The following is a 26,044-nucleotide window of genomic DNA, read 5'->3' as shown; positions in this document are numbered from 1 at the left end:
TTTGAAACTATTTAAACCATAAAACAGATAGAAGGTATTAAAGAAAGATAAAAAAGGGGAAAAGGGGGGGAAAAAGAAAAAACATAAGCCAAACCCTGTGAATACAACGAACTGAATGTATAAATGTGATTCTAAATGATTACAATAAGGAGTTTTGTTTGCTTTTTGTCTGTTTGCTCTGAGGGAAAGACAGGGATGAAAGTTGGCAGCAGGATGTGCCACTCTTCATTTTGAAGTGACAAGAAAAGAAACCTCTCAATTATCAGTCAAGATCAGTAATCTATTATCTATATAATCTACTATATAATATTTATTAAAGGTCTGTAACTATCCCAATTTTACAGGTAATGAGACAGATTCAGGAAGCAAAGCAACTCACACAGTGTTACAGAGCATGATCAGAGACTTGAACAAGGCATGTCAACTGCCCAGTGCTACTCTCATACTACCTATCTGCTTGCATCAGGTCCTTGCCAGCAGGCTGAACACAGCTTATTTGAATCACTTACCCAAAGTGACATTGCTTCCACCAAGACAGATAATCCAGTCTGCCCCACTGCACTGAGAGCAGACATCCTGACTGCAACCCATTTTAAGTCATGGTCACAGACAGGACACTCCTGGACATACTTCCCAGTGTACTTGTTTTGAAGGAAAAAGAGGTAAACTGCAGACACACAACTTTCCAACATTGGTTCTGAACTACTAACACAGACTAAACTTCAGTTTAACCAAGCCTTACCCTCAGAAGTCTTGAATCGTTAAACAAAACATGACTGCAAAAATCCATGTGTCCTATATTACCTCAGGGATGCCAGTAACAACACATATTAAAGCGTGCCTTCTTAAAATACAAACTTATTTTGTACACTGCCACAAGATATTACTTAAAATTAATTTTTAGCTTGGGAACAAACTGGGCTAAGCCGTCCCTATGGCATGATTCAGTCAAGTGGCAGCTACTTAAACCTGGAGTTACAGCTACCTAGCAGCAAATACCTGTATACGGTGTGCTAGCATATACCACACATACCTTCAGCTGGGAGAAGAAATTCTTCACCCAGCTTACCAATATGCTGAATGTCTGTGGACCATATGACACTTGCTCTGTAGCATGTCAGCACAAACCAACACAAACCAAAGCCAAGTTGTACTTTAGCACAGTACAGCAAGGGAGTTAGATCACAAAACTCAACTTGAACTTTGCTAGCGGTCAACAATAGTTATGGTACCCAAAGTGGCAGAGAGTCAAGTGGCACTCTTCAATAAAAGCACTGCAGCAGAAACACAGAATGGTTTGGGTTGGAAGGGACCTTAAGTACCATCTTGTTCCAACCCTCTGCCGTAGGCAGGTACACTTTGCACTAGGACAGGTTGCTCACATGGGGCATCCAGCCTGGCCTTGACTACTTCCAGGGACGGGGCACACATGGCTTCTCTGGGCAACCTGTTCCACTGCCTCATCACCCTCTCAGTGAAGAACATGTTCCTAATACCTAATGTAAATCTATTCTCTTTTAGTTTAAAGTTGTCATTCTCTTGTCCTACCATTATACTCCCAATAAAGAATCCTTCTCCAGCTTCCTTTGCTGGAGGAAATAAAATGTCTCAGTGGGATGTGGCAATATAAACAATTCTGAAAAGAAACTCCTGAAATGAATTCTAATTGTTATATGATCATGTAATTAACAGAATACAATACTCGAGATAAATATATACTACTACTATAGAAACATTTTGAGCAGTTCTTTAATAGTTAAAATACAGAAAGAATAATGAACATGAGTTTGTGAAAGGAGAGGAAAAATAACATTCTTTCATCCAAAATGTGTTTTGAGTTGCATTTTGGTATTTAACAATTAAATTATATGTATTAGTAAACCACAGAACTGAATAAATCCAAGCTAAGACTAATACTCAGAAACTCATTCCAATTGGTTGGAGTAGGAGTTAACAGTTAAAGTAGGTCCTCACTGACTACAGGGGTAACAAAGACCTGAAACTGGTTTTGCTGAAGAAGTCATCTTCTGATTACTGACAATAAACAGCATACTACAGTACATTTCCTAGCAGAAGATCACAAGAAAGAAAAAGAACCCACAATACTGCACACGACATGTAAGCAGACTAGGGTCCAAGCTGGCTGTGATACCAACTTCTAGCAGTTTCCTGGGATCAACCAACATTTTGCTGAGTAGAGCTCTAAGCCACGTGTCTCAACTCCCTGGGCACCTATTTTAGCCACAATGTTATTGGGCAAAAAGCAAGAATTGCTACCACTTCCAGCAATGTTTTTATAACCCATTCAAAACTATTAACCTGCATCCAGCAAGGTCAGCACATACTTTTGGATGGGTAAGATATACATATATCTACATGTAGGCACCAACACATTTCCCAAGCACTGCTGCAATTTCTGTTTTGGCAAAGTGTATTGACTGTAACACCTATCTCCATTAACTAGGGCATTTCACAGTACACACAGCGTGTGTACTCTAAATGCCTTAAGAATTTCAGACCAGACAGGCTGCCAGGCAGTTTCAGCTGCGTGGAATAGATGGTGCTACAGAGAAAAAGACATACCACACTGTTCAATTTGGGACTTGAACAGAATACAGCATGCAAGTCCCAAACAGCAATGTGGATTGAGCCCTTAAGAGACTACAACTATTGACTTACCCTTTTGGTCATCCCAGGCCAGAGGATTATGCAGTCTCAACCACTGTACACTCTTGGCTTAGGGCAAAATTTCAGTGTTTATCATCTCCTCAAAATGATTATTTTACTGATCAGCATTAGCTTATTTTCTCCTGTATTTCAAAACAAAACAAAACAATGTACTAGACACCCACTGACACTAAATAATAATAAGAGACAGCAACGGCTGGGATTAATTGAAGTGAAATACAAAGCTGTGCACTATCAATATTTTTCTGATATCACAGTCCATTTTGAAACTGCATGAATTCCCTGAATGCCATGAACTAGAGATTAAACAGGGAGTAGTGGTGTGTTGCTCACTTTTCTCTCCCTAATATGTATTACCGCACAAATAACAGAAAATGAGTAAGTACTTTTTTTGACAGCATTTACTTACAATCAGTAATTTAAGAATGCTCATTAGTCTTCTACAAATGCAATGATTTCTTCAATTTTCTCTGCTAAACATCAGAGAACCCACACAAGGGATGACTCAAGCAGCCTTTATCTAACTGGAAACAACAAACAGTTAAGTTTCATAGGCCTAAAATGTGATCAATTCTTTTTTCTTTGTTTAAAACTCAGGAAAAAAATTCATCCCCAGCAGGCTTTCTTAGCAGTACACTTAGATCTTCTTCAGTAGCCAAAGACTGAACATCAACTTGGTCTACTGTTCATAACCAAACCTACCTTCTACTATAAAATGCAAGGGAACAAGAGAGAGATTGCCCTCTAGCGTTCACTAGAGAACAGTATAAATACCACAAAAATATCCTTAAGCTAGATCTGATCTAAAGGTCTAGTATTTGCTTGCAGACATGAATGATAAGCATTCTTGGCTGCATGAACACATTTGTGGTGATGAGAAATTAATGTGCCTTTCACATACTAATGACAACAGAAAATTTGATCTGGCTGCTTCTTCCTGCATTTAATGGCTTCATTGGGCTGGTTTGGATATAACATCGCATATTGGATTTAATATGATTTATTGAGATTTAGATTACACAGGTTTACTTTCAGAAGACTCAAAAATGTATCTATTTTTAAACTAAGTAGAAATCATTAACAGACTATACTCAAATGAATTCTGCAAGCCCTTTCAGAGCTCTGTCAACCTAGCGGCTATGCAAGTTATACTGGAGACAGCAGACCTCCAAACTTTTATCATTATTGAAGCTATGAACTATCATATGATTATATAAATTTGCACACACTGAAAACTGATTCACATTGTCCAAATAATCAGAAAAATTTGTACCATCAAGTTTCTTTAACTTACAGTCACACTACTACCAACTATGCTATCAACTGGAAAATTCTTATAAACCAAGAGCTTTCGTAATACACAGGTCACTCCTGAAGTAATGCCTCCTATTTATTTCCACACAAACTACAACAAAGAACAGAATAACACTTTCTGACATAGCAAATTCTCAGCCACAAAACACCAGTTCTCCACACAGTCAATGCTATCAACTATGCATTTTCACTAGCAACAAACAAGAGCCTACAACTGCCATTTCTGATAGAAAAATCCTCAAAAATACAGAGCTAGCAGGCTTTTTAATAAGAAAAATGTATCCAGCAGGTCCCTGCAGGACCAGGGCCAAACAAAAACCATCCCTTCTCCTGTAGCTTTCCCAGTTCTTCAGCCCTCTTCTCGACCACATAAAGGTAGCATTGACTTTGACAGAAAGCGCATGAGTCAAGATTCCTCCCTCTCATCCCAAGGAAAACAGGTATGAACTGCTACCAGAATCACTCCCTGTGTGCCAAACATGCTTCCCAACTGCTTTTAAGGTACTCTTAAAAACAAGCTCATCAAAAGCAGGCTACATGAGTCCTTTCTCATGGTAATTCTCAGCAGGCAGAAAGACCTACCTACATGAAGGTCTCATGCAGTACATCTGAACACAAGTAATGTATGTAACACTTTTTCAAAGGTCAGTAATGTATACACAGACACTGACAAGATGTTTATGGAGATTGGGACATATAGCAAGAGAGGACAGTAGAATGTATAGCAAGAGAGGACTTTGTCATCCCTGACACAGCAAGCTGTGTAAGATTTCTGACTGGACAATGCACAACTCTGATCTAACTGAAGACTGACAAATCAGCATCTAAAATATCCTTATTGTCTTTTCCATTACACACACACACTCCTCTCATGACAGGGGTGCTGGAAGCAGATGATCTTTCAAACCAAGCCATTCTATTAGTAGAACGAATTAGACACTGATTTTTACAGCAGAGAAACAGTAGACAACCTTATATTTGGCCCTGCCTGTGACAGACGGGTTGGAACTTGATGATCCTGGGGGACCCTTCCAACCCAAGCCATTCTATGACCCTCTGATTTGGTCTACTACAAACATACATGGTGTTGTCACTGTTACTTACCAGTCTGGTACCACATGCCAGTCAGTGAATATTCCACCAGTACACTGAGCACCACATTCAATAAGATGACCTGCAAGGCTGGGAAAACAGCAAACATTCAAACAACAAAATATTCTGCAAAAGGATGTATCACAAACCCAGTCTGAAAATATAATAACGCGATGGAAATAAAGTTAAATAACAGAACATGCTCTTTTTTTTTTCCTCCATAGATATTTGTTCATAAGCTTTGCATTAAACATAACTAGGGATTCAGAAAGATGACTACGAAGAGTTTAGAAGAGTAAACTTTTACATGAAAAAAGTAAAGGTTTGGTATATTCTGCCAAAAATCAAGTTTCATTAGTATTTCAGAAAGTATTGATCTAAAGTCAGTATTTTAGCTTTCCACATTGTTTGTAACTGAAAATCAGCAAGGCTCATTTTTAAACAAGACGTGTGCAACCTCACACAACATGAAGGATATCACTGAACAGAACACATCAGGATTTTCAAATCTTTAATTGTGGTATTTCGTAAATGTATGAGAGAATTATAGGCAAAATCTTGACCTCTCAAAACTGGTTACTAACTTCAATCCCAAGTCAGCGGAGCTGGAGTTTCTTTCTGCAATTATTCTCAAGCAACAGAAGGTCCAGCAGCACTACCACTAGGTGTACTCAGCTTGCTTAAGTAGCCACCCATTTTAATGGACTTCAATGCAGTAAGACGATGCAGAAAAACTACATTAGATGACGGGATTTTACCTAGTGCTTTCCGCAACAGATTCCTAAACTTAGGATTTATAGCTATATAGTTTGCAAGTGGGGCTATTCATATTCAGCTTCTGCAAAACCACATAAGGATGCTGACCTATGACCAAGACTCCTTCTGTGTATCTTTGAAGACAGGATTTGCTGTCAAACTCAACTATTCAAACTGATGGACTAACAGAAAAAGCTGGAGTCACTGTTCTGTACCATGAGATGTCACAAAACAGACAGGGAGTTAACCTGTTAAATCATCAGTTTTCTCATTTTATTGCTTTGAGTTCATTCCAAAACTGTAATTTTTAAATTTCAGTTTCAATCATGAGAGTATTAAGTGAGCCTTAAAGAACCATAACCAAAACCTCTATTTTGAATAACTTTCAAATAAATGAGCTCAGTAATAATATCCAAATTCCCAAAATGCTTAAAAAAATCACAATCCTGACATTATACACGATGAAATACAGATTTAGCCATTTCTTCTTATATCATTTACCTTCCTGCTGCTAGCAAGTCAAATTCGTCCCTATTCCAGCCAAACTAAAAGAGAAATACAAACACATTACTTATATGGAAGTATTACACAGTATATGAGACTGCTTTGATTAACAATATATTTATCGTATTTTTACTTAAATGCAGAAAGAACAATCTAGTTAACCGGCAAGAGCTGTAGGTGGATTTGAGCTGCTAAGCAGTAAATCTGTGAAAGTATTCTGATGTATTTCAGTTTTCACTGAAATTTTTAGTAACAGACCCCCCAAAATATAAATTCTTAAAGTCATACCCTCTTCAAAAAAGTCTAGCATCTATTTTTTTTTTTCATGTAAGCAAATCACTATCTTTTTCCAACTTCTTAAGACTATCAGTTCCTAGACTACTACCAGTCATCCTGGCAGCATGTTTTCTGTTTAACAACAGACGTTTTGTTTTTTTTAATCAAGTTCAACATAAACCAAGAGATAAATCAAAACCAATCAATGTAACACAAACTTCCCTTCTGTATTTTTTTTTTGGATCTTGTTCTCACTAACAAGGAGGGTCTGGTTAAAGCAGTGAAGGCTGAGGGCAGCCTTGGTTGCGGCAACCATGAGATTGTGGAGATCAGGATCTTGCATGGCAGGAACAGAATGCCAAGCAGAATCACAACCATGGACTTCAGCAGGGCCAATTTTGGCCTTTTCAAGCAGTTGCTAAGGGACATCCCATGGGACAGGGTATTGGTAAGGGAAAGGGGCCCAAGCATTCAAGGAGCGCTTCTTCCAAGTTCAAGATCAGAGCATCCCGACAGGTAGGGAGTCAAGAAAGGGAGCCAGGAGACCTGCATGGTCAAACAAGGAACTGCTGGGCAAACTCAAGTGGAAGAGGAGAGCCTACAGATCATGGAAGGAGAGGCTGGCCAGTTGGGAGGAACATAAGACTGTTGTCAGAGGATGCAGAGAGGCAATTAGGAAAGCTAAGGCCTCCTTAGAATTAAACCTTGCAAGAGGGGTCAAGAAAGGAACAGAAAGGCCCCAACAGAAAGTGCTTCTTCAAATACACTGCAGATAAAACTAATACTAGAGGCAGTGTAGGCCCACTGATGAATGAAGTGGGTGCCCTGGTGACAGAAAATACAGAGAAGACAGAGTTACTAAATGCCTTCTTTGCCTCGGTCTATACCGCTGGAGGCTGTCCTAAGGAGCCCTATACCCCTGAGGCCCCAGAAGAAGTCAGGATCAAGGAGGAATTTGCCTCAGTTGATGAAGACTGGGTTAAGGACCAATTAAGCAATGTGGACATCCACAAATCCATGGGTCCCGATGGGATGCACCGGCACATGGTGAGGGAGCTGGCAGAAGTCACTGCTAGGCCACTCTCCATTATCTTTAGTAAGTCCTGGGGAATGGGAGAGGTGCCTGATGACTGGAGGAAAGCAAATGTCACTCCAGTCTTCATAAAGGGCAAGAAGGAGGACCTCAGGTAACTATAGACAGGTCAGCTGCACCTCCATCCCTAGAAAGCTGATGGAACAACTTATCCTTGGCGCTGCCTCTATGCATATCAAGGATAAGAGGGTCATTAGGGGCAGTCAACATGGCTTCACCAGGGGAAGTCACACTTAACAAACCTGACAGCCCTGTATGAAGACATAACCAGGTGGACTAATGATGGAGCAGTGGATGTGGCCTATCTTGATTTTAGTAAAGCATCTAACACCATCTCACACAGCATCCTCACAGCTAAACTGTGGAAGTGTGGTCTGGACAACTGGGCAATGAGGTGGACTGCGAACTGGCTGAAGGAAAGAAGCCAGAGAGTTGTAGTCAATGGGACAGAGTCTGCTTGAAGGCCTGTACCTAATGGAGTCCCTCAAGGGTCAGTACTGGAACTGATTCAGTATATTCATCGATGACTTCAATGAGGGAATAGAGTGCACTATCAGCAGGTTTGCTTCTGACACAAAACTGGGAGGAGTGGCTGACACACCAGAAGTCTGTGCTGCCATCCAGCAAGACCTAGATAGGCTGGAGAGTTGGGCAGGGAGAAATTTAATGAAATATAACAAGGGCAAGTGTAGAGTCTTGCATCTGGGCAAGAACAACCCCAAGTACCAGAACAGGTTGGGGACTGGCCTGCTGGAAAGCAGCGTAGGGGAAAGGGACCCAGGCGTCCTGGTGGGCAGCAGGATGACCATGAGCCAGCACTGTGCCCTTGTGGCCAAGAAGGCCAATGGCATCCTGGGATGTATTAGAAGGGGTGTGGTTAGTAGGTCGAGAGAGGTTCTCCTCTCCCTCTGCTCTGCCCTGGTGAGACTGCGTCTGGAATACTGTGTCCAGCTCTGGGCCCCTAAGTTCAAGAAGGACAGGGAACTGCTTGAGAGAGTCCAGTGCAGAGCCACAAAGATGATTAAGGGAGTCGAGCACCTTCCTTACGAGGAAAGGCTGAAGGAGCTGGGTCTCTTTAGGTTGGAGGAGACTGAGGGGTAACCTCATTAGTATTTATAAATATGTAAAGGGTGAGCATCAGGAGGATGGAGCCAGGCTCTTCTCTGTGACATCTAAAGATAGGACAAGGGGCAATGGGCGCAAATTGGGACATAGGAGGTTCCACATAAATACTAGAAAAAACTTCTTCACAGTGACAGTAACAGAACACTGGAACAGGCTGCCCAGATAGGTTGTGGGGTCTCCCTCTCTGAAGACATTCAAAACCCGCCTGGATGCATTCCTGTGTGACCTAATCTAGGTGTTCCTGCTCTGGCAGGGAGATTGGACTAGATGATCTTTTGAGGTCCCTTCCAATCCCTGACAATCTGTGATTTTTAAAGTATGCACCAAAAGAAAGCCTCTACCTTCCATAGAATGTGGTCATTAACAAAACCATAGAATGGTTTGGATTGGAAGGGACCTGTAAGATGATCTAGTTCCAACCCTCCTGCTATAGGCAGGGACACCTCCCACTAGACCAGGTTGCTCACAGCCCCATCCAGCCCAGCCTTGAAGGCTTCCAAGGAGGGGGCATCCACAACCTTGCTGGGCAACCTGTTCCAGTGTCTCACCACCTTCACAGTAAAGAATTTCTTCCTGATATCTAGTCTAAATCTACCCTCTTCCAGTTTAAAGCCATTTCCCCTCGTCCTGTTGCTACCTACCCCTATAAACAGTCCCTCCCCAGCTTTTCTGTAGGTCCGCTTCAGGTACTGGCAGGCCGCTATAAAGTTCCCACAGAGCCTTCTCTTCTCCAGGCTGAAGAGCGCCAGCTCTCTCAGCCTGTCCTTGTAGGGGAGGTGCTCCAGCCCTCTGATCACCCTCATGGCCTTTCTCTGGACCTGCTCCAAGAACTCCACATCCTTTTTGTGTTGGGGGCCCCAGAACCGGACACAGTACTCCCGGTGGGGTCTCACGAGAGCAGAGTAGAGGGGCAGAATCACTTCCTGCAGCCTGCTGCAAGTACAGCCTATTCAAAGCACGTCAGAAATCCACACATCCTACTTGTATTACTTGTGGAAACTTGAGGAATTTGAGAAATGTTGTTCAACTACTTAAAATGAAACTGCTTACCCACTGAAAAAGACCACCCAGCCACCACCACAACACAAAACCAGATCTACTACTACCATCTTGCAGTACTGAAAACACAACATTTGTTCCTTAACCTTACACTAAATTTCAAAGTTAGGGAAAAATAAAAAACAACTCCAAAACAAGAGTGAAATGCTAGTGAAATGCTAGTGAAACATGGCAAAGTTCCCTTCACTTCACTGAAACTGTTTCAAATTTCTTGATACTTAAGAACATAAATATCCCTGTTACAGATTTAGTAAAAGTGAAAGGTGGCAAAGTTTCATGCGTGCAGGCAAAAAATGAATCAAAAATGAAAGAGCTCATCATTTTTAATGTAATTTATAATTTCTGAAGGAGCAAAAAAAAAAAAAAATGATTTCCGAATACTCAATTCACTTCTGTTCATCATCACCTTGTAATTAACTCGTACTCACAGAATGAATGAGTGGTCCTAATACAATCCCGCTGTCAACACATCTACCGGTGATTACAATATCAGCTCCAAGGTCAAGAGCCCTGCTTATTGGTCTTGCCCTAAAGGTAAAAAGCAATATGTATTCTTACTTTTTAATGCACCATTTAAAAATCAGTTCCCCGTCACAAACAGAATAAAACTCACTTAGAGCCTGCACGAAATCAACAAAATCAACTTTGTTTATACAACAATCAGCTGATTGTTAATGAGAATATTTTTAAAAACAAGCATCAGAACATCCAACTAATTTCATGACAACTTGACTTGTCTTTACACTCATACAAAATGTCCTGAAACAGCGCATAGAAGATCACTTTTATTATCAGTAATAGAAAATACAAAATGTTTTTCAGAGAAAATAACTACACATATTTCATTTGCAGATGAGTGTATAAAGACCAGCAGCAGGGATATCTGCTCTAAGAAAGTTGACCAGATGACTTCCAGAGGTCCCTTCCAACCTAATCTATTCTGAAATTTGATATTATTCACAAAGAAAGGCTGCTGACTTGGCTCTCCAAACTTAAAACCCTTCAGATCAATCTCAATTAAGTATTAATGGAACTTAAACAATCAGCCAACTTCAAGTAAAGCGTTGTGCAGTTGTTATTTTTGAAGAAACACAGGCAACAGGTTTTCCAGGTTGGTCAAGTAAAAGTTGGCCCAGTCAGAATTAGCCAGGCTTCAACTTATTTGCACAGGTAAACTGCTTGGGTTTACAGACATCAGTAAATGTAAGGAAACTGTTATGTCATGGCCCAAACTGATGATTGAGTACCTGGTGAAGGGGTGGCTGGCCCAGGAAGGACAGGTGCAAGTAATTCACCTGTGCTTCCCACGTGACCCTGGGTCCACTCCTCCCTGGGCTCATTTAAGGGCTAGCCTGCAGCCTCATCTCCCAGATGAGGGCTGCTTCCTGAGGAGGAGTGTTCCATAGCCAGAAACCTTACCACTAGTAGGGCAAATTAACTTTTTCCTATACATAATTACTGATATCCCCAACAATGCTTTGCCTGGTATCACAAAGAATTTATTAGAAGCGATTTCACTGGTTCCAAGCACCAACAGTGAGAAAGCATGGGTTTAGAACGCTGGAGCCATGTGCTATGGTCAAAGCTATCTAATGGATTCTGCCATTCTTGGTGAATTAGGCGGATTCAAAAATGCAAACCACAACTTGGGTACCTTTTAACAACTAGGATGCTGTTCTTTGACAGTTTTAATAGACTTGCTCCTACTTCTTAACAAGAAAAAGAAAAGTGCATAGAAGCTCTTAACGATGTTAGCAAAATATGTATTTATTGACATTTCAATGATATCGAAACGAAAGGATACTGATTAGAGAGACAACAAAATACACAATGTAAAACAACACATGCCACTGGGCATAGTGTTATATAATGGTTGCATGAGAAACACAAATGGGTTTCTACAGGATAATAATAAAGCTATTTAACTATATTTAAAAAGCAGTCAATTAGTTTGCATCTTATTGAAAAAAAAAAACACATGAACTCAATCCACAGAACGTAAATCAGGAGGGACAAAAGAAATACTTCATAATCTATAACAATGATAATTTTTCAGATGTAGTTCGTGCACTGAACCAAGAATCAAACTGTAAACGTAACTAGATTTGTATTACATTTCAATGCATCCCAGATTTAAGGGCCCATAAAGAAATAGTGCTTCTTTAAAAAAAAACTAAAGCAAGGTCAAAATTCAGTTGTTTTAGCTTCCATTAGTAAAGCAAAGCCATATACAACGGATTTTTAAAATGCATCTTCCTTATACTAGTCTGCTTTTGTCCTCTCTGCTTTGAGTTGCCTTTTCCTAAAATTGTGAATCATGAATCACCTGCGCTGGAACTAACACCTTCTCAACGTTATAAACATTAACTCCTGTTTCTTAGATTTCATTTACAGTTACGATATGTAAATCTTTCAAGGCAAAGATTAACAAAAGGTTAAAAAGAAAATCTACCAAGAACTATAACAGAAAACACTGAATACAAATTTAAAGAGCAATTTATTAAAAGATTCTCATTTCAGAGGAAAAAATATATGCTGTCTTAAGAACAGCCATACATCCCTGCTGTCTTGCCTGGACACATTTTTGCAAAGTGCAATATAATGGTACAAGTCAGAACAACAGCCTTTCATAATGATTCATTATTTTAATAGGAGGGCTGTGCATTTTTCTCTAGTGATGGCAATCCTTAACAACTGCGCCATGCAGTGACAGGATGCTCCACTTTTGGAAAAATTGCAGCAACTTTGCCTTGAATCAAACCTGAGGATTCTCAGGAGATATAATACTAAAGTCACAACTGGCAAGGTTCTAAATTACAAATTTATTTACACGTTAAAAGCAGAGCATATTTTCTAGTTGCTTGAACCATACAAAGGTGAACCTTAGGTACCTAGGTGGTTCTACTTGCAGATCAAAACAGGTTCATGTAGTTAACATACTAAAAATTATTTTTCCATTCAAAAAACAACTTGTTAAAGTAACTCACCCAAGATACACGTTCATGCTATGAATGCTCTCTGGAAATGGTTTGCCACTCTCTAAATCAGTGATGCCAGCTCCTTTTAGGTTATCTTTCTGTTAGAAAACAAACCATCAAATTTTTACAGTAGATGCTACAGAATACTCATAACTTTCACTAGTATCAGACAACAGATTAATTTCACAGCAACTTTAAGTATAATCATTAAAATTAATAAAAAATACAAATCAGTTGAATGACTAAAAGCTCTGGACACTTACTTTTCTGAGTGCTGGAAAATAAAGATTAAGTCAGTTTTCAAAGAATGCTTTTCCTTTCAAAGACGATCAACAACAATGAAGTAGTATACTCCTTAGGCTTTCATATAATCTTTAATTCCTGTAAGATTGAGCAAGACAAACCTTGCTAGCAGAAATGTTTTCTGGCCATGTCACCATTGCTGTTAGAGCAGACAAGACTAATTCTGCAGCTCAAGGCAGTTAATTTCAGAGCACATTAAGTTCCCAGAGACGCATAGGTATACTTTACAAATAAACAGTTGTACTTAGCCTTCTTCACCTGGACATTAAAAAAACAAAGACAGCAATTGTTTTTAACAAAATGTTTTTAACAGTGAATGCAACCTCCCTAGAAGCATTCAAGGCCAGGCAGAATGGCGCTGTGAGCAACATGCTCTAGAGGGAGGCGTCCCTGCCTACAGCAGAGGGGTGGAACTAGATCATCTCACAGGTCCATTCCAACCCAAACCTAAAATAAAAGATATACAGAAAGATGCAAACAAATAAATTCAGGACAATTTTGTTTCTATACAGAATAACTCGTGCAGTCCTACTAAGCCTAAAGGCAAAGTACCATACCTCGCTCATTAGATCATCTCCAGTAATAACAGCTATTTTCAAATCAACATCTGCCGCCTTTGCCACCTCCTGAAGAGCAGCTGCACAAGCCAGGGGGTTAATTCCACCCGCATTACTGATGACACGAACGCCTTTACAGAAAGAATGAACCAAGTGCAGAAGCATTAACAATTGGTTATGCTTCAACAACTCAAAGCAAGCTGAAAGACAAGCAAGACATAATCTTTGCAAGGTATCAGGCATCTAATCAAGTGAAATACTAACCCTATGTTAAGTCTTGAGCCCCATAATGTTCGTGAAATGGAAGGATCAGACTAAGCCGATGAGGGACTATTTATGGAATTGTTGCAGATAGGCCTTATGATGTGGGTGACCCCACTGTCCCTTGAGGTGTTTAAGAGACGCTTAGATGCTGTACTGAGGGACACAGTTTAGGGGGAAATACTGGTGACAGGTGAATGGCAGGACTAATCTTAGAGGCCTTTTCCAACTTTGGTGATTCTATGGTCCTACGATTATCTTTTTCCCTTCCTGCAAGCAAGGTGAAAGTGATCACCAAGACAAATGTGATGAGGAACTGCCAGCATCATGACAGTTCCTACAGGTACAACACATGAGAGCAATCCTTCAAGGCACTCATACTTTCCACACAATGTCATTTCAGAAGAGACATCCATTTCCATGAATTCCAGACTATGTTAGCTAGGTGCTTAGAGTAAATGATCCTCGTTTTCCTCTCCAACTCATAAGTTGTAAAGATACAGTCATAAAAATAAAAATGCATTAGGAAAACAGAATGTATTAGAACTATTTTAGAATGCTGACAAATCTTCAGATTGCATTAAAACATGAGATTTAGATGTTTCAACAAGAGATTTTCAAGCGACTTTCCGTTCTCAAACTAAAGCTATAAAAAGAATTACTTAGAGACAAACATACATGTTTATAATCACCAGCAAACATTTCAAATGTGTCCTATATAGACCCTACCACCAGATGTGCACTTCATGTTAGGTCTTTCAAGGCTATGTCCAGAAGGCAGTACAACAGTAGTGTGACAAACAGCTGCTTATAAGAACACAGACTGCACTTCATTAAGGTGCGAACATGAAGAGGAGCATACCTTTCCTGTGGATATCTTTTATGTACGGAGCCATGGCAGTGGAGACGAAATCCGGAGTGTAACCCAGCACCTGAAATCGCAGAACCGCAGAGGTTGGAAGGGGCATCGAGGAGCCCAACCTCGCTGCCAAAGCCGGCTGCACGCCGACAGCCGCTACTCACAGGAGAGCGGGCTTTGGCCGCCGTCAGCAGCGACATGGTGATCTCGGAGAGGTAATCGAAGACGAGGAAATCCAGCTTCCCGCCGTACAGCAGCTGCGGCACTGCAGGCAGGGAGGAAAGCGCCGTTAGCCCCGCTCCCCGCCGGGCCGTGCGGCAGCCGCTTACGCAACGGGGCCGCCCCGCCCGGGCCCGGCTCCCCGTGCCTGCCAGCCCCTGGCTGCCGCCTACCCGCGGCCGCCGTGTCCCCCCAGAAGCCCGAGGCGCAGCCGATGCGCACCGCGGCGCCCGCCGGAGGCTCACAGCCGCNCGCCTTTGTGCCCCGGGCACCACGCGGCCCTGCGCAGAGTTCCCCTCCCCCCTCCGCACTCCTCGCGGTACTGCAGCCCCAACCCCTGCGGCGGTGTGGACGGGCGGGTAGGGAGGGGGAGGCGGCAGTAGTGGTGGGGGGGGCTCTCCGCCCCCAAGCCCCCCACCCGTTACCTGCTACACGTCAACGGCCCCCGTGCGCAGTGAGAAGGTGGCGCGGCGCCGCAACGCCGCCCTTTATAGCCGCGGAGGTAGCGCCCCGCGCCCCGCCCCGCCGGGCCGGCGCCGAATGGCAGCGCGGTGGCGGGCGCCGCCCGTGGCGCCGGCTCCGGCTCAGGCTCCGGCTCCGGCCCCGCCCCGCCGGGCCGGCAGGTGGCGCTGTTTCCCCGTCCTCGATAAGAGCCGTTCGCAAATTCCCCTCCATTTGATTAAAAGATGATTTTCTTCAACTCAGGATAAGGACCCCCCTCCCCTAAATCATCCTTTCTTTCTGCCATCTAACTCACTGTTCCCCTGATGAAGCAGGTCCAAACCCATGGCCATCCTTGCTACCTGTCACTGGGTCCTCTCCAGTTTTAACATCAACTTTTGTGGTGTGTAGCGACAAGAAGGAGCATGGTACTCAAGCCACAGGTGAACAAGGCACACGCAGCAGCCTACAGTGTTTTCTGGTTTGGTCTGTGCTGCCTTTCTTGCAGCTCCAGTGCAATATTTGGGGTTTGATAGTACTGAACACTGATACGATGTTTCTATAGAGTTCCCTGCCACGGTCTCTATCACGAGCAGCAACAATCAACTCTGAGCCCATCACTTTATAGACGACATTAGGGTTATTTTGATGAAAACAGAGGCAAGTCATTCCGATGATCTTTTCTGTATAAGACTTGGGAAGCAAGGTCCCGTGATGTTGAGGTTTTGGGCTCTCTGTGATTTCACAAATTGGAGACAAAGTGTGTTGCTCTTTGAGGACATCAGATGGCACTGTGTGATTTGGAGTGAAGCTGACAGTCAGCAACAAGTGTATGTGCAATGCAAACACAGAGATACGACTAAAAACTTCTCCCTGCTGGGTAAGGGATAAAGCTTAATACCAGTAAATGCCGTAATTCTATTGCATGGTAAGGACCAACATCCATTTGCTGTAGCACTTAATGTGTAAGACACATTTTGCTCTCATAAATTGTGAAGAGGAGAAGAAAAATAACTTGGCTTTAGCTTTTGTGTTGGAGAAAGATAAAGGTTCTGATTTAAAAAATAAAATATATCATTATTTTCCTGATCATAATTCAAATATAGGTAAGTCTAACATTCACCATTTCATTCAGTGACTCTAAATGCTTGTATTTACTTCTACTATGTTAGCGGCTCAGATTTAGGCCCGAGCTTCCCTTTCTGTAAACAGATTTCTGTGTTGGCGTGAGGCACAGGCAATGTGTATAGGAAATGTGAGGTTAATCCTTCTCCTACCATTATCCTGAGTTACTAGCAGGGTAGACAATGCAGACTACATTGTTCCAAAGCCAATAAGCTTTTTCTAGGATTTTTCTGGCAGTCAGGTTTCCTCTGACTGCGAAAAAAGTACTAGCAATGCATTTCTGAGGCTACATTTTTTATTGTGAAATGTATTGCATTTTTGCTGTGTGTCTGTTAATGCCACTGCAAATAAATTCCTGTCCAAAACAGCACAGATACCAACAAATATTTTGGTTTACAAAGGAGGCTCTATTTAATTTATTGAGGTTCTGTCCTCTCGACAAATTACAAAGTATTCAGCAAATATTTGAATGTATTACTTATCTTATTCCCACAAATGAGTGGATGCTTTTGTTTAACAAATGGAGTTCACTGCTCTTCCCCTCAAGGTAAAGCATACATTGCAATCTCTCTTTTGCAGATAGTCTAAAAGCGAGCCTTTTCTAAGTGGATCAACAGCTGAAAATGATCTCTGTAAATCAGTAAGGGGAGAGAATTTACAATGTTGCACCTAATACCCCTTTTTAAGGCACAAGCTTCTTTCAGGCTCAATAATGATTTTTAACCGATTCCAGCTGGTGGTTTGGGGGCTTTCAGTATGTTTGCTGGATTTTTAGTGTGTTGAAGTATAACATCCTGTGCTCTGGAACTCAGAAAAACCAAAAAGCAAGAAAACATGAGTATCTTTCCTGTATTTATGGTGTGCATGCAGCAAAATATCTTCTGTATTCTTTCCAAAGCGTTCCAAATGAAACCACACTATGAATGATGGGGATTTTATATTTTTCCTTGCTCAGCTTTCTAGGGAACAGAACTCTTTGCAGCCTCATTTGAACAGAAGCATAGCCCATGTCAGTGCTGATTTCATAACTGAAAAGAAATAAGAGCCTCTCCCATGCAGAGCAACTGGCAGCTGATATTTACGGACCCAAATCCTCCAGGCATTTCTCTTCAGGAAGGCTGAAAGAGTGCCTGATGCACAGAATGGACTGCTGAATTGCCAAAAATGTTGCCATTTCCCTTTTCCCTAAGATTTAAATATTGAAAGAGAAAGAGAAAGATGACTTACAAAACCTTTCTTTTTCATTTTCACTTTGCTATTTGCAAAGCAGTTTGTTTCTTAGCATACTAGAAGCATAACATCAGCACTAGACAGCTTTTTAACCATCTCTGTTTCTCATCCTAATTATCACTTGCTCATTAGTTGACATAGCAAACAAGTTTATTAGTAGTACAAGCAGGGCAGTGCATGTTAGTGATAGGTTGCAAAGCAAAATAAGCTTTGTCTTTTTGGACATTTACTTCTTGAGGGTTTTAACATTTATTTTTTGTATTTTTTTTACATTCAAGTTTCCATTGAAACAATAAGAAAAATGTATTGGATCACTGTAACATTTTTGAAATTGTATGAATGGAAATTTCACATTAGATTCTTAACACATGTAAGTATGAGTCATACATTTGGAAAATTGTTGTTTTCCCAAGGTAATTGTAAGAATAATCTGCTATTCAGGAACTGATTAACAAATACATGTATATTTCTCCTGTATTTCTGTCATTTACTGTGAGTAACAGGAAAGTGTTGTACAGTTTTCGAATGGCTGTTTGACAAAAATACTAATCAAATACTAACTGAATTGAACAAGAAACTTTTAAACAAATATTGATTTGATTTTACCACCCTCACAAAAAATAAATTGCGAGGAAAAGGTAAACTGAATTTGAGAACTCTTCATTCTGCCTGTGCGGCTTTATTCATTCCTCGTTTGTTAGCAAATCAGCAAACAAGAACACATACTGGCTTTGACCTAATAAAAGTGGGAATAAATCATTTCAAAGCCATGCAATGCAAAATAATGGGAGGAAAGAGAAAGGAGCAGAGATATGAAAGGATTAATTATTCCAGTCTACACCATGTAATCAGTAAAACAAACAAAAATGTTGTGAGGTTTAAGTGTTTACAGCTTCTACTAAGAAGTACAAGAGGTTATAACCAAAAATACAACTGAGCAACTCCTGTAAGTGCAGCATAGAGATATCTGGTAGTCATTAAACAAATTGCTTAGATTGATTCCTTCATGAATGTAGATCTATGTGGTGATAATTTTAGGTAAGACAAGAACCCCACTGAAAATTCAATTTTCTTATTCCTAGCCCTTTTGCAGTCATAATGATCCTCTTGTTTTTCAGACCCAATAAGCCAACTATCTGCAGCAATCAAGCTTTGTTGTTATTGTTATGTAAGATATTGGTGACTTTAGCAGAAAAGATTGCATTATACATTGAAATTATTTCATTACAGCCATCATTCCATTTTGAATTATAAAATTTTAGGAACTTTTTCTCAAAATTAAGTAATATATCTCACTGTCAGTGTTGACTGTTGTCATCTTTTCTGAATCCTGAAATTCTTATCTAGGGATGCCTGAAAAATTTTTCCATTTCCAGTGATTCCCTTGAAAGAGTTTCAGATCTACATGGGTTATTATTAGTGAGAAGAGCAAAGAGTATGCTCTTTACTCTGTGAAAGAACAAGAGATACCTGAGTTGTATTCTGTAGTTCACATATTCTGTCCCAAACACTATGTACCCATCTGCCCTGGAGGAGACATCTGCAGTTTAACCTGACCCAGTTACTGGAGAAAGTTCATGCCAGCAACCTACTCTTGCTGTGTAATCATGGAAGGGAATCCTGGTGGTGCATGGTCATGGAAGTTGTACCTCCAGGATCCTCTGAACTCCATGTTATTCTCACATCAGCACAAGACCTGCAGCAAAGTGAGCTTGAGCAGGAGGTGAGCTGTAGCAGCAAGGGGAGGCACTGGTAGTTTCCTGAGCCTGTGTTAACAGCACTGAAGAAGCAATGATAGAAAACACAAGGGCAAGTTGTCTTTTATCCAATTTTATTTCATCCCTTAGGTGTATTTGATAGGGCAGAGTACAAGCACAAACTCCGAGCCAGTCACCATCCCTGGAGATAGCACTTTTATCTGGAAGGATTAAGTTTCTGCAAATGCTCTTTCCCGATTTGTGGTGATTGTAAAGGAAAGTTGTCTGATCCAGGAGTATGGGCAGCTCTAGTTCCCAGCAGGGCAGCTTTGATCCAAGTCGTTCACACAGACTTCCTAAATTGGAGGGCAGAGAAGATTCATGCTTTCACTGCCTGTGAGGGAAACCGTGGGCTGCTTCTCCAGATATTCCACTGCCTGACATGGCCTCTCTGCCTAAGTTTTGTCATCTGCCTAATAGGGAAAATGATATTGAACCCCTTCGCAAAGTATGTTCTGCTTTGTGGAGGGAAGGTACTATACAACCACAAAACATTTTTAACTTTAGGCTACGGACAGGTGTTTGCATGTAATTTAGGTAGTTACCTCTGCTTTTCCCTATGCTAGTTAACTGACAACTCTGCCTGCCCCCATCCCAAAGCCATGTGTGTGTTTGCTTATGCTTTTCTTACAGCTTCTGTACACCTCGTTTTGCCTTTCTGCCTCCTTTAAGACCTGGCTGGAACAGAGATAAAGTGGACAAGTGGAAAGCAAGTTCTGCAAATGGGAGGAGTAAGAGATGTGTGCAAATTCTGGGAATCCACCTCATCCCTTACTCCACCTCTTCCCGCTACCTCACCGTGCCCGCCCCCAGCTCCAACTGCTCCCTTAAACCTCTGCTGCTCTGCACTGGGGCCAAAGCTGGCATCCCATAAAGGTGCTGCCTCGTCTGCTGGGGTGAACACTTTTGGCTGCTGACAGTACAGCTGTCACCCAGCAAGATGGGGCCAAAGCTGGGCAGATGGGCACCTCTGGGGTATCTCTTCTTCCTGCTCTTCTCCACCAGCATGGCGGTAAGTGAAGGTGCAGAGGTGTTAGAAAACGCGTCAGCGCTGAGAATGCTGCTGGAGAAAACTCACTGAAAGTGGTCTTGTTTCTTCTCTTCAGTACGTTGCTACCAGAGAAAACTGCTGCATATTAGATGACCGATTTGTAAGTACTGGATCCATTTTCTTTTACATTAAGTCTAGTCAAAGCCTGCCCACGCCGCTTAGTAACTGCCATTTGTAGCTTCATTAAATCCTCATTGTTAGCTTCAGTGCTTATTAAATGCATTGTGCTTAAACCCATTCTTGATTGGTAGCAGTATCCATCTGCTGAGAAAGGCAGCTACACTGCTGATAAAAGCATATTAGAAGACGCTATAAGCAACATCATGTACAAATTTCTTTCTATGTGCGGATATATATACAGTGTGAAACTAAACCCTCTCTATAAATTCAGTAATACTGCAGACAGAGGCAAACATCTATGCTTTTTTTTACTGAAATCGTTTGTACAAACTGTGACTGAGAGTTCCCCTGCCCAAATATTCTGTTGTCCTTTTTTTGCTATCAAAACATTATCTATTATTATTCTTTCCTCTTTAGGGTAGCTACTGCCCCACAACTTGTGGCATTGCAGATTTCTTTAACAAATATCGTCTCACTACGGATGGTGAACTGCTAGAAATTGAGAGACTTCTGCAGCAAGCTACGAACTCCACAGGATCAATAGAATATTTGATTCAACACATCAAAACCGTCTATCCTTCAGAGAAGCAGACACTACCACGTGAGAATATAAAAATAACTACACAATTGAACAAATAACACTACGTTACTGTCTTGTTTTTCTAATTTGCCAAACTGCAATAATTTCATACCTTTGTCTGTTCTACAGAATCAGTTGAGAGTTTGACTCAAAAGTCCAAGAAAATAATTGAAGAAATTATCAGATATGAAAACACTATTTTGGCTCATGAAAATACTATACAGTAGGTATCTTCCACTTTGCATAGCACTTGATAATCCAAATCGTTTTCTTTCTCTTCTTTTATTAATGACAGTTAAGGCTTCCTCAGAAAGGGTTTTTGTGCTCATGTTGACCATTACACACTGTCAGTAGTAGTTTCCTTACAAGTCACATAAAGATCATGAGGATCTGAGAGTGCATTCTCAGTTCATCTGCATTATCCATTAATTGTGCAAGTACAAGATAAGAATGTCAGGAAGCCTGGCAATGGTTTTACTTGTGTTTCTTTTGCTGCATTAGACATTGATTTTTTTTTTTTCATGAACTATGGAGATTTCATTAAGATGAGTTTGTTGAGTGTATGAAATATTTGTACAATCATTTACTCTAATTTTGCTGCATGTATCTGAGAAAATCATCTCAGTTCCATAGGTATAATTAATAAGTAATTATAAACTCAGTGGTGGTCTTCAGTAAACCAACACTGAAAATAGAATTGAAAAACATCATTAACTTTTCTAAAACTTGAGGCTATTTTTATTGACCTGAATGTAGCAACGTATCTACCTCTATAGCATCATATCAAATACAATTTAGGCGTTCTGATTATTGAGGCAGTTTGTGTATCTGATTTATGTAAAATTCCATGATTAAGGAAGAATAATTTGTAATTTGCTAAGGAGAGCAAAGGAAAACATTCCACAGCTTTACAATCATGCATTAATTACTGGTTTGAGTTTTGCTGATTAGACGCAAGTCAGGTTTTACGTGAGATTAAGCATGTACATTCCCATTTTGGCTATTTTATTCAACTTTAAGTACCAGTGTTAAGAGAAACATCCCTTTTGCAGGGATGTATGTAGCAGCATCCTATCTCAGTCAGGCATATGTGCAGGTAAACCTGTACTACTGTCAGTAAGAAGCAGCTGAAGAAACAAGCCAGTTTTATGTCTCTCTCTCCAGACAGTTGACAGATATGCATATAATGAACAGCAACAAGATCACACAATTGAAACAGAAGATTGCTCAGCTTGAGTCACACTGCCAGGAACCATGCAGAGATACTGCTGAAATACAGGAGACAACTGGAAGAGGTGCACAAAATGCTTCTTGTATGGTGGAGGGTTGATTCAGTTACAAGTATTGCCAGTTGGCATCGCAGTGATGAGGTTCTTGTGATCGTAAGGGCCATAGACTTGTGCAAAGGTGTAAGATTGCAAGTTCTGAAATCAATGCTTGGATCAATTCAAGGAAGATAACTCATGATCACATTTCTGCTGAGTCACCTGGAAAAATTTAGCTCCAGAAGTGCTGTTTTTGTTGCTGTAAAAATTGGTGCTATGACTGTATTCTATGTGTAAGTTGCTTAAATTCCGTGTGAGACGAATGTTGTTCTCATTTTACACATGTCCTGTGACTTTCAGTATTTTTTTTTATGGCAATGACATTTAAATATTTAGACTAGACACCAAACTTTGCAACAATATTAATTTCTTACATTGAGAAAGTTACCATATCAAATGTGAGAATAGAATGTGAGGATAGAACTATAGCTAGCTTAGTAACAACCCTTTGAATATCTTTCCTTCAGATTGTCAAGACATTGCAAATAAAGGTGCCAGACAAAGTGGTCTTTACTTCATCAAGCCTCAAAAAGCTAAGCAGTCATTCCTAGTCTACTGTGAGATTGACACATATGGAAACGGCTGGACGGTATTACAGAGGGTACGTCACTAGGGTATTATTATCATAAGGAAGCATATTGCATCACTGCTATTTTCATTTGCTTACATAAAGTACATAATGGTTTTTTGAGGGTTGGTTTGTTGTTATTGTTGTTTTACAGAGATTGGATGGGAGTGAGGACTTCCGGAGAAACTGGGTTCAATACAAGGAAGGATTTGGACATCTGTCTCCAGATGACACCACAGAATTTTGGCTGGGCAATGAAAAGATTCATTTAATAACTACACAGTCCACTCTGCCATATGCCTTGCGAATAGAACTGGAGGACTGGTCTGGCAAAAAAGGGTACTTGCTCATGAAGCCTCTGAAAATGTCATCTTAAAATCTACTGCTCTTCCAGTAGTGTTAGTTTGTACAGATTTAAAAAAAATGTGGCACTATTAGATATGTCAAGATGCATAGGATACTGCATGGGCTCCTGAACTCATGACTGTGACAGCAACACTCATGTGTACATGTCTGAAGGCCACATGCCAGAAGCCCTAGTTGATTTGGCAGAATAAATCTGTTTCTTCTCTTCAAAGTTTCTTCACCTATGTCTTCCATTCTCCACGAGGGCTTTCTACCTTTCCTATTTTTTGAGATACCTATTTCTTCCTCCCACCAAGAACTTCCTGATGACTTGAGTAAGCCTAAGGAGTAGGAGCTTGGGAGATAAACACATATGCACGTCTATAATGTAGGTCTTCTGTGTATCAATGAAGAACAGTAGGGTCAGAAAACACATCTAATAGTGTATGACAAAAATTGATTGGTATTCACTGTTATCCTCTGTTAACAGCACTGCTGACTATGCGGTATTCAAAGTGGGAACTGAAGAAGACAAGTACAGACTGACCTATGCCTACTTTATTGGTGGCGAAGCTGGAGATGCCTTTGATGGCTTTGATTTTGGAAATGATCCAAGCGACAAATCTTATACCTACCATAATGGCATGCGCTTCAGCACCTATGATAATGATAATGACAACTTTGAGGGCAACTGTGCTGAGCAAGATGGATCTGGATGGTGGATGAATAGATGCCATGCCGGTCACCTCAATGGACAATATTATATAGGTAAAGTATCTTCTAAATACCTATTTTCACACAGACAAATGTAACCAAGGACATCACATTTCAATGACAAAGGAAAATGGGTCACTTTCATTGAGTATATTTTGCCATCTGGTTTTTCCAAAGCTGATGTAGTTCATTCTTTTCAATAATTCACCAAATTATTCAAAAATTCACCAGTTTGTGGCAGCACTCCAGCCCAAAATGGAATCCTTGGTCCTGACAGAAGCAAAGAGAGGTGCGCTGTGTGCAGTGTGTTAGTGTGCCCAGGGATGTCACAGAGGTGTCGATGCCACAACTATGTATGGGATGGGCACATTAATTATTTAGAAACAACTAAATATTTAGCTCAAATTGCTATTTTTAGATGGTGTGTACTCATCTAGAGATGCTGGTTCAGATTCATATGACAATGGCATTATCTGGGCAACATGGCGTGACCGATGGTACTCCATGAAGAAAACTACAATGAAAATCATCCCATTCAACAGACTCTCAATAGATGGACAGCAGCACTCAGGAGGCGCAAAACAGGTTTGACCATAGGACAGAGGAGATATTTAAAATAACAATAAAATATGGTTATAATTTCAAGTACAGAGTGTGGACAGCTGAAATGTTAAGCCTACTGCATCTTTGAGGCATCAGCTTTGTTTACCATTTTGTCACAGAAATATTTGCATTTTGATTTTAGTATACCTTCCTCTTCGCTGTTTCTTTTAACAGAGAAGTAGATAGTCTCAGGACTAGAAATAATTCCTTGTCTTCATGTGTTTTAATTGCTAAACTTCAAATTTCCAACTAGTTTAACTACGTATGAACACTATCAACATATCGTTATCAAGCCTTATGTACTTCATCTTTCTTTAGAAGAACATTTAATACTGTCTTTTTTTTTTCTACTGCAGGTTGGAGACTCATAAAGAAACAATTTAATAAAGACTGATCTGAATGGAGAAAATAAATATTTTATCTGTGAGGGACTGAACTTATCCCACCTTCCACAGTTTGGACATCAGTGTTGTGAAATGCCATTGAGTATAAAATGCCCAACGGTTTTCCTTGAGCACTGCTGACCTCTGTACATGGTTATTTTTTCTGTACACATTCCCAATAAATTTTTGATTATTACAGAAAAGCTGAGCTTGCTATATGTGATCTACTGTTGGCCAAACACAACACAGTAAACACTGTGACTGTTGGAAGGTTAATCTGATCAAATCTGTGTGGTCCAGTTATTCCTGCTCTTTATTTAGAAGAGTGTGTTGGAGATATTTCTCCATAAAACATGGCTAGCTTTCAACAGTCTTCACTTTGTTTTCTGATGAAATTGTCAATTTGTGACATAGTTCAAAGCACACAGCAACTTGAAAAGGATCTAGTTTACTGCTAAAGCCACTTAAACAAACATACCACAGGTTAGGAAGTATACTACCAATGACAAAGATATTTTACTCCAGAGCATGTGTATTAACAGGTTTTCCAGATATTATTCAAAATAAAAGTTTGTTTTTCTATATAGCACATAGTACAAGGATTATACCTGAATACCACACTCATTAACTTATTACTCTAATGTTTTCAGCCCCAAAATAATAAAACTTGTAGTATTAATTGTTTTAGTTGCATTTGCTTTTACTGAATGTAGTAATA

General features: G+C 40.5%; 2 protein-coding genes across 2 annotated transcripts in view; one reads left to right on the top strand and one right to left on the bottom strand.

Moving 5' to 3' along the window:
* Positions 1-15,329, bottom strand: part of LOC110398284 — a 49,760-nt gene extending 34,431 nt beyond the window's left edge. Inside the window, exons 1-8 of the mRNA XM_021395801.1 lie at positions 15,258-15,329; positions 15,030-15,130; positions 14,869-14,938; positions 13,746-13,876; positions 12,895-12,983; positions 10,336-10,435; positions 6,352-6,395; positions 5,107-5,184 (exon numbers count right to left, since the gene is read on the bottom strand). Of these exons, the coding sequence (XP_021251476.1) occupies positions 5,107-5,184; positions 6,352-6,395; positions 10,336-10,435; positions 12,895-12,983; positions 13,746-13,876; positions 14,869-14,938; positions 15,030-15,065 (548 nt within the window). The 5' untranslated portion in view covers positions 15,066-15,130; positions 15,258-15,329. The remainder of the gene's footprint in view (positions 1-5,106; positions 5,185-6,351; positions 6,396-10,335; positions 10,436-12,894; positions 12,984-13,745; positions 13,877-14,868; positions 14,939-15,029; positions 15,131-15,257) is intronic.
* On the top strand, positions 20,224-25,993 carry FGG (fibrinogen gamma chain). Its single transcript, XM_021395741.1, has 10 exons — positions 20,224-20,649; positions 20,744-20,788; positions 21,226-21,409; positions 21,518-21,611; positions 22,553-22,683; positions 23,181-23,314; positions 23,436-23,620; positions 24,117-24,394; positions 24,759-24,925; positions 25,300-25,993. The coding sequence occupies exons 1-10, from the start codon at positions 20,578-20,580 to the stop codon at positions 25,312-25,314; spliced, it is 1,305 nt and encodes a 434-aa protein (XP_021251416.1). The 5' UTR covers positions 20,224-20,577; the 3' UTR covers positions 25,315-25,993.

The sequence above is a fragment of the Numida meleagris genome, chromosome 4 (assembly GCF_002078875.1).
Source record: "Numida meleagris isolate 19003 breed g44 Domestic line chromosome 4, NumMel1.0, whole genome shotgun sequence".
Lineage (NCBI taxonomy): Eukaryota > Metazoa > Chordata > Aves > Galliformes > Numididae > Numida > Numida meleagris.
This window is presented reverse-complemented; position numbering and strand designations above follow the sequence as displayed.